Genomic DNA, 17,424 nt, shown 5'->3' with positions numbered 1-17,424 from the left:
TTGTTGAAACTATCTTGGCAGCTAGTTGAAGCAGAAGCCGTGGCATATTTTAAGGAAAACCTAGATGAATATATGAAGTAAAGAAAAATCCAGGGCAGTGGAATCAGCGTTGCTTTGATTCAGTCGAGAGGTGCACAGAGTCAATGGCTTAATGTCCTTTGGGCTGTAAATTTCAACGCATTAATACCTTAATCTGTTCCTGGGATAGCTTGCTACCGTGTCTGCCCACACGTGATTTGTTCCAAATTAGTAGAACCTGCCTTCTTGAGGCTTAGCAGTTGACTAGTTGTCTCTAGGCAGCCTCATTGAGTGTTTTTTTTTAAAACATGTAACACAGCTACTTCTCTGTTCTCCAGTCCTCATAACTAGTGAGATAAAAACCCCAGATAAGCAACCAGCCCACATGGCATATTTGTTACAAACTTAATAATTTTCACCTTAAGTAGAACACAAACTTGCAGGTTTTCACCATCCAGTTCCTTTAAAAGTAGCACAGTTACGCCACATTACTACCTTGGAATCAAGATAGTCAGGCGTCAGGAATTAAAGATCACTTAAACTTTGAATACTCAAACTTCATGCCAGTCCTCAGATGTTAATAGGAACAGTTGAACTCCAAATGATAGATTCAGTATGTTCCACCCCGCTCTGTTAACAGCCAACTGTCTTAGCTTTTTGTATTTATGAAAATCACTTCTCCCTTCACATGGTGTTGTATCATTCATGAGAGAATGAAAAATGGAGGAGGATATTTCTTTCAAAGATAAGGAAATAGTTTCGGACAGTGTTCAAAATGAGATGGAGGGAGTTGAATCTGTAACCCTAAACAGATATAGATATTGAGTTCAAATTAAGGAAGTCTCGAGCAGCATATATTAACAATGTGATGTAATTGAAGCAGGAGCAAGGGTCCTGCAGGATTTCCCAGTGAGATCACTAATTGAAGAGATGTACTCAGACATAGATTGCTGGAGTTGTGTTCATGGGCGAGATTGGGAGCAGCCTCTGCATGACAGAAGGCTTGATTTTTTTTGGGGGGGGGGTGAATGTTGATGCTGCAAATACAAAAAGCAGTAAAATTTGAGACAGTTTGATCACAGCTTTGCCGAGGTTCCTAAAGGAAGACAAATGAATAGGGACTGGAAGGCTCCATACCTGTGAATTTGGTCATGACTGTTCTTTATTTCGATGGAATCCTGAATGGTGAAGGACGACTGGACAGTGTTTAACGCATTAACCAAACCAGTCATTTAAAAGGGCTATGAAGGAGTGCAGGCAGTGAAATTGGGCAGAGAGTGTTAGAAGACGTTCTGAAATCAAAGGATTATAAGGACTCAGCATGGATTTATAGGAGAAATGTTTTATTGAATGAATTTAATTCAGTTCTTTGAGAAAACAACAGACCTGATTTGAACAGAAATTCTTACAGAAGTTGAAGTATTTAGGTTCCAGCGGTCTCTTAGAAAGGAAACAACATAATGCATCAAGTGCGGAAGAAAAATATATTTCTAAAGTAGATACGCTTGTTCAGACCTGGAAAAGTAAAATGTACTTGAATCGCAGAATTGATATTGCACAGGAGCATGATATCTATGCAGGTTCTAAAGCTGAAGTTGCTGCAGATGTCGCTTTATTTTTTTTGCAGAGACTATGGTTGAGGGCACGGAGCCAATGCTGTCTCAGAATGCAGACTGCACCAAGTTAGCCGCAAATAGAAGCGTTCTACACAAAGCAGAAACGTAAAATTGTTAGAATCGGTCACATAGACTTCTTTTCATGAACTTTCATTGGTCCTAAGGTTTTGAGGCAATACCATGATTTTTGAGATCCCAGGAAGTGTGAAACAGCGGGCAAGCTGTTAATTACACAGTAAAATATTTATAACAGATATGCAATTATATTGAAAAGAGAGCATGGATAGAAGTGAACTACTAAAGACACAAGGTATCTTAATTGCTCTAGCTGCATAGTGGTAGAGTCTTCGAAAAAACGATGCAACACACACAAAATAAAAATTCCAGCAGAACTATCTGCAAAGTAAAAACCAAAAGAACTGCAATAAATCATAAACAAGAACAGAAATTGTTGGAGGCTCAGCCAATAATTTCTGTTTTTGTTTCTGATTTATCTATAAAGATGAGAGATCGGCGGGCGTTAAGTATTCAACTGCCAAAGAGAAATATGCGCTGAACTTTTTTTCTCTCTGCGAGCCTTTCAGCAACGGGAGGCTCACGCTTGGTTTTCCGAAGGGGCTCCAGATAGATGCAGCAACAGCTTTGCAACGCGACCGCTCCGAGCGTGCATTTTGAGCCTCTGAGACTGCCGTATGAGGGACGGGCTGAGCCTCGCCGGTTACCGTAGTCCTGGTTGACAGGCAATGGCCTCGAAGCTGAGGCACCGAGCCAGCGGCAGGGGGGCAGCCTCTAGCAGGCAGTCGCAGGACGGGAGCTTGCCTCCCGGGGGAGAGAGCAGCCGGCTGGCCCGAGGGGAGAGCAAGGCGGAGGACAGAGGCCCAGAGAGCAGGGAGGGGTGAGTAGCTGGCCGAGGCTGACCTGGCCCGGTGTACCGGCTGCACAGCTCAGCGATGACCCTGCTTCCCCGGTTAAATATTGAGCTGCTACCGGAGGGCCGGCGGCCGGCACTCTTCTCCCCCGACCCGGGGTGACTGCACTGCGCCTGTGCGCCCACATTGCTACAATCATTCATTCATTGTTACAATGTATCCATGCCACTGTTACTCACTCAATCCAGAGATATTTCACTCCGACGGACCCTGCTTATCTAGGCGAGTGCTCTCCTTTTTAAATTCTACATTCTTTTTAAAGAACAGAAGCATATATTTTGCACTACGTAAGAAATGGGAGCAACTGTAGGCTACTTAGTCCCTAGAACTTGCCCCCGCTGTTCAACAAGATATTGGCTCATCTGAGGGGAGCCTTACCTCCACTTTCCTGCCTGCTCCCCCATTTATTCCCATGCCAGTTTAAAGTGAAATGCAAAAGAGGAATGATAATGTGTGAGGAGGAAAAAAAAACCATTTTCACGTAGCGAGTAGTGCACAACCTGGAAGTGAAGTGGAGACAGATTCAACTGAAGCATCCAAGAGGGGCATTGGATGATTGCTTGGATACAAGTGGTGTAAAAGGGTATGGAGAAAGGCAGGAGATTACCAGATAATAGAACAGATACAGATGGGATGAATGGACTGAGTGGCCTCTAGTGAATTCTGAGAATCTGAATTTAAAATCAGTCTTGAATTAGATTTATTGACACAACCCTTGTTCTCTCTGTTTAGTACATTCTAAAGTCTAATGACTCAGACAAAATTTCTCTGAATTTCAGTCAAATGGGAGACCTCTTACTTTGAAATGATGCCCCTTAATTCTAGTTCTTAGTGCACCCTGAAGAAGGAGACATCCTCTCAGAGTCTACTTCCTCGAATCTTGTATATTTCAAAAAAATCAAGTTTCATTCTGCTAACCTCCAACACCACTAAGATATTGGTGAACATTTGGCATTTGGGGGAGGAGTTGCAAGACTAACGGAGGTTTACCTGCTTCTTTGCTGGGATTCAGACAATCAAGGATGCAGATCTGTGATAATCTCCCTTTTAGAGGAGGTTTTCCTGGGTCTTTGCTGGGATACCCACAACCTCAGACACAGGGCTGTGATAATCTTCCTTATTATATTCAGTTATAGCTGGACTAGCTTTCATTCTCCATTTCAAAAAAATAGACAATTGAGGAGAGACCCAATAGCGGTATTTAAAATTATTTCTTCCTTGTGAGGAAGAACACAGATGGAGGCCATCAGTATCAGATAGTCCCCAAGAAACACACTAGGGAATTCAGAAAAAGGCTTCTTCACCCAAGGAATAATGCGAATGCAGCACAGAAGGTTGTTGAGGTAAGGAGATTAGATACAATGAAGGGAAGACTAAACAGGATGGGAGGGAGAACCAGCTGGTTATATTAGTTGATTGAGATGAGAAAAGTTGAGGAGGTTTGAGTGGAGCATAATTCTTTTTTATTCATTCACAGAAGAGGGCATTGCTGGCTGGGCTTTTATGTATTGTCTGTCCCTAGGTGCCCAGAGGGCAGTTAAGAGACACTGAAATCTCTTTTGAGTCTGGAGTCACATGTAGGCTAGACGAGGTAAAGATGGCAATTTCCCTCCCTAAAGGACATTAGTGGGCCAGGTGGGTTTTTGCAGGCAATTGAATCATGGTCATCATTAGATTCTTTTATCTCAAATTATTATGGAATTCAAATTCCAGCATCTGCCATGATGGGATTTGAACCTAGATCTCTAGAGTAACAGTCTAGCAATAATACCACTAGGCCATTGCCTCCCCTGTCATGGGCTGGTTAGGCTGAATGGCCTCTCTGTGTGTCACATATTGCATAATTTTACGCAGCTGCTGCCCTTTCTTTTACACTTGGCGTCTGTTTACATTTAGGTCTGTATGTTAATGGGCTGCTCATTGGCAAAGGTTGTGATGGGTACAATTGAAAATGATGAATGGGGCCAAGACTTCAAATAATTCAAGGCAGATTAGCTGTGAAAAGGGAGAATATAGTAGGTATGGTGAAGGTGGAGAAAAATGGTTCTGACCTATCTTCGTTGAAATAGCCAGAACTTGCAAATGTGGAACACTTGGAATTTCTGCATCCCATGTTTAATCCTCAGTCTGTATTGCATCATAGATAACAAAGTGAGGGGCTGGATGAACACAGCAGGCCAAGCAACATCTTAGGAGCTTCCCTCCCCCGCCATGGCATCCCAAAACCAGCCCAGCTCATCCCCGCCTGCCTAACCTGTTCTTCCTCTCACCTATCCCCTCGTGTTGCATCATCTTGTTTTATTTGGGGTAGGACCTGACAATTGGCCTCCGCATCCTCCAACAATGAGAGTGAAGCATATCAGCTCTTGGCATTGGGTCCAGATGAATTGAACGTGTATGTGATATCTGACCCCATTTTGCTCCCTTAGAGGACCAAGGGTCCTTGTGGAATTACGCTGTCAGATTGAGTCAGACCCTCAGGGAAGGGATTGATCAAACAAAAGTGTCACTGTCATTTTTCTGTGTGTGTGTGTGTGTGTGTGTGTGTGTGTGTGTTTGTGTGTGTGTATGTTTCTGTCTGTGTCTGTGTGAGTGACCTTGCTACACGCAAATTATCAGCCTTAATTTTCAATTCTAACAGGGGTGAGTCCTGTACAAAAAAACACTGTTGGCAAATGTGGCATGGTTGTTGGTTAGAGATAATGGGAACTGCAAATGCTGGAGAATCCAAGATAACAAAGTGTGTAGCTGGATGAACACAGCAGGCCAAGCAGCATCTCAGGAGCTCCTGAGATGCTGCTTGGCCTGCTGTGTTCATCCAGCTCCACACTTTGTTATTATGGTTGTTGGGTAACTCAGTTGGCTGAATGGCTGGTTTGTGATGCATAGTGATACCTACAGCATACGTTCAATTCCCACTCTGGCTGAGGTTACCAAGAAGTACCTCCCTTCTGAATCTCTCTCCTTGCCTAAGGTGTGGTGACCCTTAAGGTAAAAATCTGTTGCCAACCCTATTTGAATATATCCTTGGAGATTTCAGCCTCTTTTAAGTTGTCAGAATTAATTATTGGTTTCTTCACAGCTGCTCCATGCCCTCTGCTTCTTGCTGTACCAGAATCAAGTGACTGCAGGTTTCTGATTAACATTTTTGATAGTTCTTAGGCTGAACTTGGGGGACCTGATCAGATGTACCCTCGGACTCTGTGGGTAGTGATTGCTGGGTCCCTTGCTGATGCGTTGTTGGACGGAATTCTGAGGGAAAGGCAAAGACTGTTTAGGGAGAGACAACATGGCTTTATACTTGGGAAATCATGTCTCACTTACTTGATTGAGTTTTCCTGGCAGAAGCAAGGAAGAGGATTGATGAGTGCAGAGTGGTAGTTACGATCTATATGGACTTCACTAATGCGTTCAACAAAGTTCCCCATGGCAGATTAGTTAGGAAGGGTAGATTACATGGAATATGGGGAGAAGTAGCCATTTGGATACAGAAGTCACTTGGAGGTAGGAGAAGGAGCTTGGTGGTGAAGGGTTGCTTTTCAGACTGGAGGGCTGTGACCAGTGGTGTGCCACAAGGATCAGTGCTGGGTCCAATGCTTTTCATCATTTATATAAGTGATTTGGATGTGAACATAGGAGGTATGGTTAGTAGGTTTGCAAATAACACCAACATTGGATGTGCATTGGACATGGAAGATGTTTACCTCAGAGTACAGTGAGATCTTGATCACATGGGCCAATGGCTGAGGAGTGGCGGATAGAGTTTAATTTAGATAAATGTGAGGTGCTGCATTTTGGAAATGCAAATCAGGGCAGGACAGGACTTATACACTTAATGATAAGACCTGGGGAGTCTTGCTGATTAAAGAGACCTTTGAGTGCTGGCTCTTTGTTCCTTGAAAGTGGAGTTGCAGGTAGATGGGATAGCGAAGAAAGTGTTTGGTACGCATACCTTTATTGGTCAGAACATTGAGTGTAGGAGTTGGGAGGTCATATTGTGGCCATACAGGACATTGGTTTTGGAATACTGTGTGCAATTCTGCTATACAAAGGATGTTGTGAAACTTGAAAGGGTTCAGAAAGTATTTACAAGAATTTTGTCAGGTGTGGAGAGCTTAAGCTATAGAGAGAGGCTGAATAGGCTGGGGCTATTTTTCCTGAAGCATCGAAGGCTGTGGGGTGACTTTATAGCATTTTATGAAATCATGGGTGGCATGGATAGGGTAAATAGACAAGGTATTTTTGGGGAATCAAAAAAATAGAGGGCATAGGTTTAAGATGGGAGGGGAAGGATTTAAAGGGGACCTAAAGGCAACTTTTTCGCGTGGAGTTTGGTGCATGTATGGAATGAGCTGCCAGACAGTGGTGGAGGCTGGTACAATTACAACATTTAAAAGATACCTGGATGGGTGTATGAATTGGAAGGGTTAAGAGGGATATTTTTCAGATGCTGACAGATGGATCTGGATTTATCTAGGTTGTCTGGTCGGCATGGACAAGTTGGACCAAAGCATCTGTTTCTGTGCCATGCATCTCAATGACTCTATAACTTGCAATTTAAATAGTAATAAGACAGTGAAGTCTTCCGAGCTGTGTGTCTAATGTACTTGCACGTGGAGAGGGAAGAGACAAGTTGAGACTCATGGCTTGCAATAGTCTTGCTGACCCTGTAATTTGGTTGAATACAGATTGGATCATTTTTCATGAGGAAGTACAAAGTTGCTTTAATCTCTTGTATCCCAAAGGGCTAAAGAGCAATATTGACAGCAATTGGCTTCTTCCTCCTCCTCTTGTCATGTAATTGCATTGCTCAAAAAGACCTTTTTCAAATATTTTTCATATACCTGGATACATTCAAAGTAAGTGGAAAATTAAAGGGAAAGCCACCAAAGAGAAACTTGTGGCTGAACACTTTTGCCTTGCTTGCATCAGGATAAGTGCAAGAATGCCAAATTTCAAAGGATCATAGTAATTTTATACTTCAAGAGAACAGTGTTAATTAGTTTGTAAGTGACTCTGATTGGCTGACGTGATGCAATGGGTAAGGTAATGGGGAACTGTAGAGTGCCCAAGCTCATGTGTAAGCCAAAACAGGCATAAGTTTTCGAGCTATTCCTTTGATTTGCGAGGAATGGGTTGCTGCCAATGAATATATGTACCTCCAAGCAAGCATAAATATTACAAATTAATGCAATCAAAATTGTTCAGCTAGTGGTGCCCAATTCATGTCTAGCAGATTTTGCTTTTTGGGTTTTGCTAGCATGGGTTAAATGACTGCAGTTTGTACTCTGCCAATTACAATGCTGTAATTAAGCAGCACTTGAGAGATCGTTGGTGATGTTAAATAGTTAATATTTCATGGAGTGGTGTAAGACCAGAGGCCATGTTCTCTTCTGACACTTACTATTGCAACACAGTGCTTTTTCTCCATATTAATCAGTTTACCAAGTCAACCTTGTCTCTGTATCCATTCTGTAGAGAGAGAGAGATACTACACTTAGTCTGTTGCTGTCAGTGATCTATTTATCAGGGCAGTGTGATACCTCTCTTACTTTCAAGATGGTAAGGAGACTCCATTTGTCAGTGTCATCTTCTGAATCCTAGGGGTTTCATACCTTCAAAGTTTAGTGATTTTTGCAGCTCTTTACTTGAGATCCATTATCAGTATGAAATTTTTGAACTATAAATCAGTATCTGCAATGTAAAATAGAGGATAACTACACTTGAATACAGATGAAAAGCTTTTACTGACTGGAACATATGGCAGACTTCATGTGGTTGAAGTGGTACCTTTGTAATTGACAGTTATATATAACGTTGGAATCTAATCATATTTTGCTGAATTATAGACAAATGACTGGTGTGACACAGAAGCAGAAATGTTGCTTAATAGAATGATATGCTGAAGCTTTTCATTCTCACTCATCAGGACAGATTCGAGAATACCAAGTCTACAAAGGGACTAGCAATTTTACATCAGACTCCACATGCCAACCAATCAGCACAATAATTCTCCTGCAGTATAACTTGTTTGCTTTGAAGTTTTCAACTCATGCATCTTTCCTGAAGAACACAAGGTGATAAGCTTTGACTGAATGCCTTCTCTTTCAGCAAAATGAATTTCTGTCCTATGAAGTGACCAGGAGTGTGGATACATGATTGGAGACACTATCCTTTGAATGCATTGTTAAAGTGAGGCCACTTCACTTGTTGTGATCACCTGATGTAAATCGAAGAGGTCCAGAGAAATCCCCTGGTGTCCTAACCAACATTTATCCCTTGAAACAATATAACTAAAAGTAAAGGGATTTATCATGAATCACAAACAAGTTGCCAAATGTGCCTGATTAAAAAATCCATGTTGCAACAAGCAGTCCACTTGGTTAAGTATTTTGAGTCATTATTATAAGAGAAGAAAATATATTGACATAAGATGGTCTTGTTGCTTTTCTAACAGTTTACTGTTCTATGTACTGTACCAAATCCTGTCATTCCTTTAATCTCTTAGCTTGTGCCCAGCCCACTTTATTTCCCCTTACCATCGATATTTGCCCCTTTCCAGGCAATCAGGTGCTAAAGCAGGACAAGTGTGGGCACCCGAGGGTTCGACAGCCTTTAAATGTCTCATCTCTGCAAGGTTCTGCGCAGCATTACTCAGTAACATTTCAGACTGCGATGAAACATTCAACTATTGGGAACCAGTAAGTTTTGCAATCTGCATTTTACAATTGCTATTAGAAAGCTGTTTGAAGTTAGTTTCTTTAATGTTTAGTAATGCTAGAAGATGTGATGCTAAAGTAAAGACAAATTTGAGGTTTTTTTTAATTACCGTAACTTGATTGCAGTAACCTTTGAAACTTTTGTCTCAAAGAAACAAAGAAACCTACAACACAGGAACAGGCCCTTCGGCCCTACAAGCCTGCACCGATCAAGATCCTCTGTCTAACTTGTCATCTGTTTTCTAACGGTCTGTGTCCATTTGCTCCCTGCCCGTCCATGTACCTGTCCAGATATATCTTAAAAGACGCTAACATGTCTGCGTCTACCACCTCCGCTGGCAACGTGTTCCAGGCACCCACCACCCTCTGTGTGAAGAACTTTCCACGCGTATCTCCCTTAAACTTTCCTCCTCTCACTTTGAACTCATGACCCCTAGTAATTGAGTCTCCCATTCTGGGAAAAAGTTTCTTGCTATCCATCCTGTCTATACCCCTCATGATTTTGTAGACCTCAATCAGGTCCCCCCTCAATCTCCGTCTTTCTAATGAAAAAATCCTAATCTATTCAACCTCTCTTCATAGCTAGCACCCTCCATACCAGGCAACATCCTGGTGAACCTCCTCTGCACCCTCTCCAAAGCATCCACATCCTTTTGGTAATGTGGCGACCAGAACTGTACACAGTACTCCAAATGTGGCCAAACCAAAGTCCTATACAACTGCAACATGACCTGCCAACTCTTGTACTCAATACCCCGCCCAATGAAGGAAAGCATGCCATATGCCTTCTTGACCACCCTATTGGCCTGCGTTGTCACCTTCAGGGAACAATGGACCTGAACACCCAGATCTCTCTCTGTTCATCAATTTTCCTGAGGACTTTTCCATTTACTGTATAGTTCGCCCTTGAATTTGATCTTCCAAAATGCATCACCTCGCATTTGCCCGGATTGAACTCCATTTGCCATTTATCTGCCCAACTCTCCAGCCTATCTATATTCTGCTGTCTCAGTTAGTTGCAATGTGTAATTGCTCAGTGTTTAATACTGGCTTTTTTTGGTTCAGTAGATGTTTACTGAACAGCCCCTTGAGGGTGTTCTCTCTCCTGTCCTCACCCACATGCTTTAGTACATTATGTAAACTGTCTGAAGACATAGTTCAGTCCCTTTTGAGTTTGCAGATGAACCTGTTCTCAACCAGTGACGCTAATAGTTAAAGCACTTTGCTGGATTGAAGGGAAAAAGACAGAAAAAGTACACGGATGGAAAAGAGCATTTGCTGGTTTTGACTGAATCAGTGATGATCTGTGGCACCAGTAAATATATGGAATAAGGGGGCGGGCTGCCAGAAGAGAATACTGTGACTGAAGGTTGACTAAAACACACTAAAATTGCACTGTAACAAAATCATAATTTATGTAACTTGCAATGGGGTTATTTTACATTGTATTTTAAAAAAAACCAAAGCTTTAGGAAGGGTCAGGAAAGGAGAAAATATGACCTACTTGGAGATAATTAATCTGGTTACTCACATCTCATTTCTTTGTTCACAGACACATTTTTTGCTGTATGGAACAGGATTCCAGACCTGGGAATATTCTCCAGCCTATGCCATTCGCTCCTACGCTTATCTTTGGCTACATGTTTTACCTGCTTGGTTCCATGCAAGAGTTCTGCAAACCAACAAGGTGCTTTCATTTTAAAAATAGAAGAGTACTAAGCTTTGGTTGCTCACCTGATCTGAGGAGCGTGAGGAACAGAAATATGTCATTTCACTCCTGGGCCTGCACTGCTATTTAGTTCAATCACCTCAACTCCATTTTTATTGCCTTTGCTGCACACCCCTTTAATATCCTCGATAACAAAAATCCGTCAATCCTGGTTTTGAAACTTAATTTAATCGTTTGAGTCTTAGTGACTTTTTTTATTTGGAGAGCATTCCAGATTTTCACACATCTTCGTGTAAGAAAGTGCTTGCTACCATCATCCCCATTCAGCCCAGTTGTGCTTTTGAAGTTATTCATGTCAGAGAGTCCACTGTTTCTTTTGATTAGTTCATCTTTCCTGTAGGTGCAGGCTGTGGGTTTCATGGATACCAGGATATAGAATTATCGAATTGTACGGCACAGAAGGAGGCCATTTGACCAACTGTATTTATATCAGCTCCTGAAAGAGCTACCCGGCTAGTGCCATTCTCCATTAGTCATCTAAATTAATCACTTTCGAATATATATCCAGCTCTCTTTTAAAAACTCTGCCTCCACCAATCCCCCATCAAGCACATTCCAAATTCCATCAGCTCTGAGGAGAGAAGTTTCTCCTCATCTCACTCCTAGCTGTCTGGCTAACAATCTTAAAATGTGATCCCTAGTCTCTGATACGTCACCTCATGGAAACAGAATATCCTCTTTACCCTGACACAATTGTTGATAATTTTGAACACCTCAATAAAATCACCTCTTAATGTTCTCTTCTCCATGCAGAATAAGTCCAATTTTTGTAATATTTCCTTATGTTTGAAATTTCTTTTTCCTGGTGTCATTCTAGTAAATCTTCAAACTCTCTCCAGGGTTTTAAAATCCTTCCTTAAATAAAGTGCCCAGATTTGTAGAGTTGTAGCATCAATTCCTTGCTTTCATACACTATGCCTCTGCTTATAAACCCAAGGATCCTTTACTCATCTTAACAAGTGTGTTTTAGTGTGTTTTAGCATGCCTGGCCACCTTCAGAGAATCATTCATGGGAATCTGATGTCCCTCTGCACCTGTACTCCTCTTGCTGATAGTTAGATTGAATTTTTGAAAGTACTTTCATGGGAAGTAAAACATTACAAGCTGGGCTAGGCATTTATTGCCCATCTTTTACTGCCCTTGGCCTGGATAGACAATTTCAGAGGGCAGTTAAGAATTGAATGTAGGCCAGCGTGGTAGATTTCCTTCCCTTAAGGACTAGAGTGAACCAGGTGAGCTTTTCATGGCAATCTTTACATTGTCACAATTAGAACTAAATTAGCTTTTAATTCAACACTAAAATTAAAATTTCACTGTCTAATGAGGTGTTTTCAAACTCATTCCTTAGAATACTTAGGACTCCAGATTGTCAGTCTGGTGATGTGACCTCTACCTCTCAGCCTGGCCGAATGATTACTTATCACCTATAAACCTCAACAGATCTTGCTGGCAGGCTCTTTGACAAGGGAGACCAGATTCCAGCTCGTGATGTTGCATTGTGATCGGAATTGGCACCCTAGTTATATTTCTATAACCCATCAGCCACTCAAAATTAGAATTGACTTATCCAGATTGGTACATATTTATAGGTGTATTTACAACCTGCAAGTTACATTCTCAAATTCCATTGTGATCGTTCATGGGAGAGAATTAAATAAATCTGGACATCACCAGGACAGAAATGAGCTTGAAAGTTGCAAGGTTATTGGGAGAGTGTCTGGTTTACTCATGTCCTTCAGATGGAGTCTTGCTTTTTGCTGACACTATATTGTTCACTCTCCATGTCCTTAGCAGCAGTTTAACAGGCTCCACCCCAGACCCCAGCATTAATAGTATCTCAGAATGATGTTCGAATCTGGTGTTTGCATCCTCTAGGAAACTAGCTAAAATGAGCAAAGATAGATAGACTTTTGAGCAGGAGAGGAATTAAAGGTTTTGGTGAGTGGTCGGGTAAGTGGAGCTGAGTCCATGATTAGATCAGCCCTGATCTTATTGTATGGCAGAGCGGGTTTGATGGGCCAGATGTCCTACTCCTGCTGCTATTTCATATGTTTCTGTAATGGTGCTTTCTTGCAGACTTTTGTCAGCATTTTGGAAGAACAGTTGTACTGTGTCTGCTCTTTCAACAGACCTTTGCAGATGTTTCCTTTCCAACATCCAATTCCATTTTGAAATGATTATTGGATCATTATCAGCATTTCTTCTGCAGTACATCCCAGATCATGACAACTTGCTGCAAAAGAAACTCCCTGATTCTTTTGTTAATTATCTTAAATTTGAGAGTCTGGTAACTGACCCTCCTGCCAATGGAAACAGTTTTTCCTTATTGTTTCCTCAAAACTCATAACCGCTGTTAAACCTCTTTAACCTTTTCTGCTCTAAGGAGAGGCATCTCAGCTTCTTTAGCCCGTTCACGGGACGAAGGCAGTGGCATAGTGGTAATATCACTGTTAATAATCTGGAAATCCCAGGGGTTCAAATCCCGGAATGGGAGGTGGTGAAATTTGAATTTAAAAAAAAAATATGGAATTACAAGCTAGTCTAACTTTGTAACCAAGTTGATTGTTGTTAAAAACTCATCTGGTTTGTGAATACCCTCAGGGAAGGAAAATCTTATGACACTCCAGGCTGTCAACTGCACCTTAAAACAACTGTGCAGTTTTATAAAAACCACTACAAAATCTGAAAGAATGAAATTAGATTTGCCATTGGAAACAACAATGGTCAATACAGCAGCTCCTCTCCGAGTCTCTTACTATCCTGACTTGAGACTGCAGTGCTGTCTCTTCACTATCACTATTCTAAATCCCATAGCTCCCTTTGTAACTGGCCAGGGAGTGTCCCTCTCTCCCAATGACTTTAACAGTTCAATTCTCTGGGACAATTAGGAATGGAGGAGTGATTGAAAAAACTTAATTGAAGTATCTTATCCTGGAGATAGTAGGAAGTGCTGATGCTGGAGAATCTGAGATAACAAGGTGTATGGCTGGATGAACACAGCAGGCCAAGCAACATCAGAGGAGCAGGGAAGCTGACACTTCAGGCCTAGGCCCTTCTTCGAACCGAAAGGGCACATCGTTCTTACTTCCAATGATACAAGATCTGTCACCTTTAAACATGTTCATTTCTTACTTACATTAATTAGTAGTCCGTTAATGTACCAATGTGGCAAAAGTACCTTCCTATTAACTAATTAAAACAACTAAAAATACTTTGCAATCCATTTGTAAGTCACGCTATGCTTTTAGAAGATAAATAACTTTGAAGATTACTCCCATGCCCTTTAAGATTGACCAACAAACTCCCTTTCCCATGCATATGTTCTTTGTTTTTGTTATACAAACTGTAATATTAGTGAGGTGACAGCTAATTAAGGGCATCCAAACATTGAGGATGTAAACAACATTGGAAACTTAAAGGGTGCTGAAACAAGTTGCTGGAGAAACTCAGCAGTTCTGGCAGCATCTGTAGAGGGAAAACAGTTAACATTTTGAACAGTTCTGAAGAAGTGTCACAGGATTCGAAATGTTGACCCTGCTGAGTTTCTCCAGCAACTTCTGTTTTTCATTCAGATTTCCAGCATCTTCAGTTCTTTGTTTCATTTTACGGGGTTTATAGAATTGTCCTTAATTACATTACTCTGAATACTACATTGATGTTAGTTTAGTGGTTGATGTTTGACCTTGCCAACTTACTTGCATTTAACGTGAAGTGTCGTCTTGTCCAGGTTCTTGTCTTCTATTTCTTACGATGCCTCTTAGCCTTTTTCTGCTGCATTTGCGAGCTGTACTTTTACAAGTAAGTCAATGCTTTTTATCTATCAGCCTATATAGCTTTCCTGTTTTGGTAATTTAATAAGAATTGGTACTGTTGGAAAGTTGCAGAAAAGAAGAGGGAATGCTGGAAAAATATCTCATAGTTAATTCAGGAAAATTATCCAGCAGGTAATTTGGTGCTGATGCAAAAAAGATGTAAAGTTTTCAATATAGAACTGTTCCCTGGACGCTCAAATATCCAGCATTCAGGGTGCTGACAGACCTGCTGCATACTTGGAGCTTGTGTTTTAAAAAGTCTTTTAACTAGTTGCAATTTAATGATTTTAGTATAATGTATCAATGAAAGTATGTACTCTGGTTGTGCTCTAGAGCTGTTTGCAAGAAGTTTGGGCTCCATGTTGGGCGATTAATGTTGGCGTTCATGATTTTGAGTACTGGGATGTTCTGCTCCGCAGCTGGTGAGTAAAGACTTGCATTTATGGAAATGAGAGCATAAAGTTACGTGTAAGACCAGGAACAGTGCTGGAAGAAACAAACACAAGTTCAACTTCTTACTTGGTATTTCAGTGAGGGAAGTGGTTGCCCACCCCTCAATTTGAGGGTGACATCTACTCACAGTTGTGGGTTTCTGTTGTGGATCAGGGATCTCCTTGCAGCCGACCTCTCTCAATTTTCCCAACATTCTCACCAACGCGCACAGCGTTCCGTGGCTGCTAAGATCCTGCTCCATGTTCTTGTTTATTTGCAACTATCTCCAGTCACTGGTGTCAAGGGTTGTGATTTAGGGCTTGCACGTTTCCAAGGCAATAGCACTAAGTAAGACCATCCCAAACCACAAAGTTCTAAAGAAGCAAACCCGTGATTAAAAAGATAAAGCAATGAAAAGGCTATGGCATTTGTCCTTCAGGAGCCTGATTGCCCTGAATGGGCTGCAGTTTAGATTTATCCTTCTGTTGTTGGGTTATTTTTAACGTTGATACCCATGAACAGTAATGTGGTAAGGTGACTAATTTTTATTTGATGCCTTCTCATTTTCTCTCCTTCTTTTTCAGCATTCCTCCCCAGTAGCTTCTGCATGAACACAACTCTAATTGCAATGACTGGCTGGTTTACGGATATGAATGCTGTGGCTATACTGGGAGTGGCAGCTGGAGCCATTTTGGGATGGCCCTTCAGTGCAGCCCTTGGGTAAGGACATCAAGAGCCTCTTACCAGGGCACCCTGAAGCAACGATGTTATAAGTGCCTGACTCTGAAGCAGCAATGTTGGAATTGTCAGACTTGAAGCTACCAGTCCTTGTGGAATGCGCATAACCCTAGAACGGGGGTGGGGCTGGGGCAGCGGCGGCGGTGGCGGCGGCATTGGGTTTATCACGCCTGTGCGTCTTAGTGGAACTTTTCAGGCTCTTTCCGGTCTTACCCCTCGCCCTGAAGAAAGTCCCTTGGTTTTTCCCTTTTGACAACTATGGGTCACACAGTTTCTACTGAGCCAGATATAGCTTTACTATCCTGCGTGTCTCCTGATGGATCGCAAGGGAAAGTTAATAAATAGTGAACAGGAGCCGAGAAAAGCAGCCCTGACCAGGGACAAGTACGTGGAAAAGGGGTGAATAGTTTTATTTTACCCCGTCAGCTATTTATCCAATCCTGTTTTCAGTATTATCATTGAATCTTCCACTGGCTTATAGGCAAGTGCCTGTGGGCAAGTCACACACCATGTGTCACCGTTAACACTGAGTCAGAAGGGAATAATGGCCCGACCAGCAGTGAACTCAAAGGAAGTTAAAGATGGAAATGTTAGTGGCACCCACGTTCCACGAAGCAATAAAAATAAAACAGTATTTGGGGGAAAGAGGGAGGGCAAAGCACTGATTTGGAAAAGCTGCTGGTTACAAAGATGCAAGAATAATGTTAGTCATGATATTAATTTGACCCCTTTGCATTGTCTTACCTCTGGACGGTCTCTGGTGCCTCCAGAGTCCAGGTTAAAACAAAGGAGTGGAAGAGTTGAGCAGTAAGCAATGATAACTCTTCTCAACGATTTTATTTGAACTCCAACAGTTCTTGAAAAATAATGCGTTAATTAGAAGTATCCAACTTGAAATACTCAGCCTGTCTAAGGGCGGCACGGTGGCTCAGTGGTTAGCACTGCTGCCACACTGCACCAGGGACCCGGGTTTAACTCCTGCCTCGGGCGACTGCCTGTGTGGAGTTTGCACATTCTCCCTGTGCCTGCACGGGTTTCCTCCCACAGTTCAAAGATGTGCAGGTTAGGTGGAATGGCCATGGTAAATTGAACCAAAGTGTCCAGGAATGTGGAGGCTAGGTGGATTAGCCATGGGAAATGCAGGGTTGCAAGGATGGGGGTTGGATCTAGGTGGGATGCTCTTCCAAGGATTGGTGTGGACCTGATGGCCTCAGTGGCCTGGTTCCTCACTGAGGGATTCTATGATTCTGTCTGTTCTTGTGAGTGAAACTGGTTGCTTGCAGTACACAGTCCTCCCCATTTTCTTCCCCTTCCTCCCATTGTTGCTGTTCGCCCTTTCTAATGGAACAGAAAATTTTATGACTGGCTAAGGAAAATTGTATTGGATTTGGAAATGAAAAAGGAAGATTATTCGGTTAATATTTGGGAGAG

General features: G+C 42.0%; 1 protein-coding gene across 4 annotated transcripts in view; it reads left to right on the top strand.

The window, feature by feature from the left end:
• The first annotated feature begins 2,195 nt into the window (after positions 1-2,195).
• alg9 (ALG9 alpha-1,2-mannosyltransferase) overlaps positions 2,196-17,424 on the top strand; it is a 231,169-nt gene continuing 215,940 nt past the window's right edge. Inside the window, exons 1-6 of one of the 4 annotated variants that reach the window (XM_048562195.2) lie at positions 2,196-2,529; positions 9,072-9,264; positions 10,835-10,969; positions 14,739-14,809; positions 15,157-15,245; positions 15,840-15,975. In XM_048562195.2, coding sequence (XP_048418152.1) covers positions 2,378-2,529; positions 9,072-9,264; positions 10,835-10,969; positions 14,739-14,809; positions 15,157-15,245; positions 15,840-15,975 — 776 coding nt within the window. In that variant the 5' untranslated portion in view covers positions 2,196-2,377. Of the gene's footprint in view, positions 2,530-2,666; positions 2,786-9,071; positions 9,265-10,834; positions 10,970-14,738; positions 14,810-15,156; positions 15,246-15,839; positions 15,976-17,424 lie in introns of those variants that run through there. The other 3 variants (XM_048562193.2, XM_048562194.2, XM_048562197.2) reach the window with 3 other exon arrangements.

The sequence above is a fragment of the Stegostoma tigrinum genome, chromosome 32 (genome assembly GCF_030684315.1).
Source record: "Stegostoma tigrinum isolate sSteTig4 chromosome 32, sSteTig4.hap1, whole genome shotgun sequence".
Classification (NCBI taxonomy): Eukaryota; Metazoa; Chordata; class Chondrichthyes; order Orectolobiformes; family Stegostomatidae; genus Stegostoma; species Stegostoma tigrinum.
Note: the sequence above shows the minus strand (reverse complement) of the source record. Positions and strands in the feature narration are given on the sequence as shown.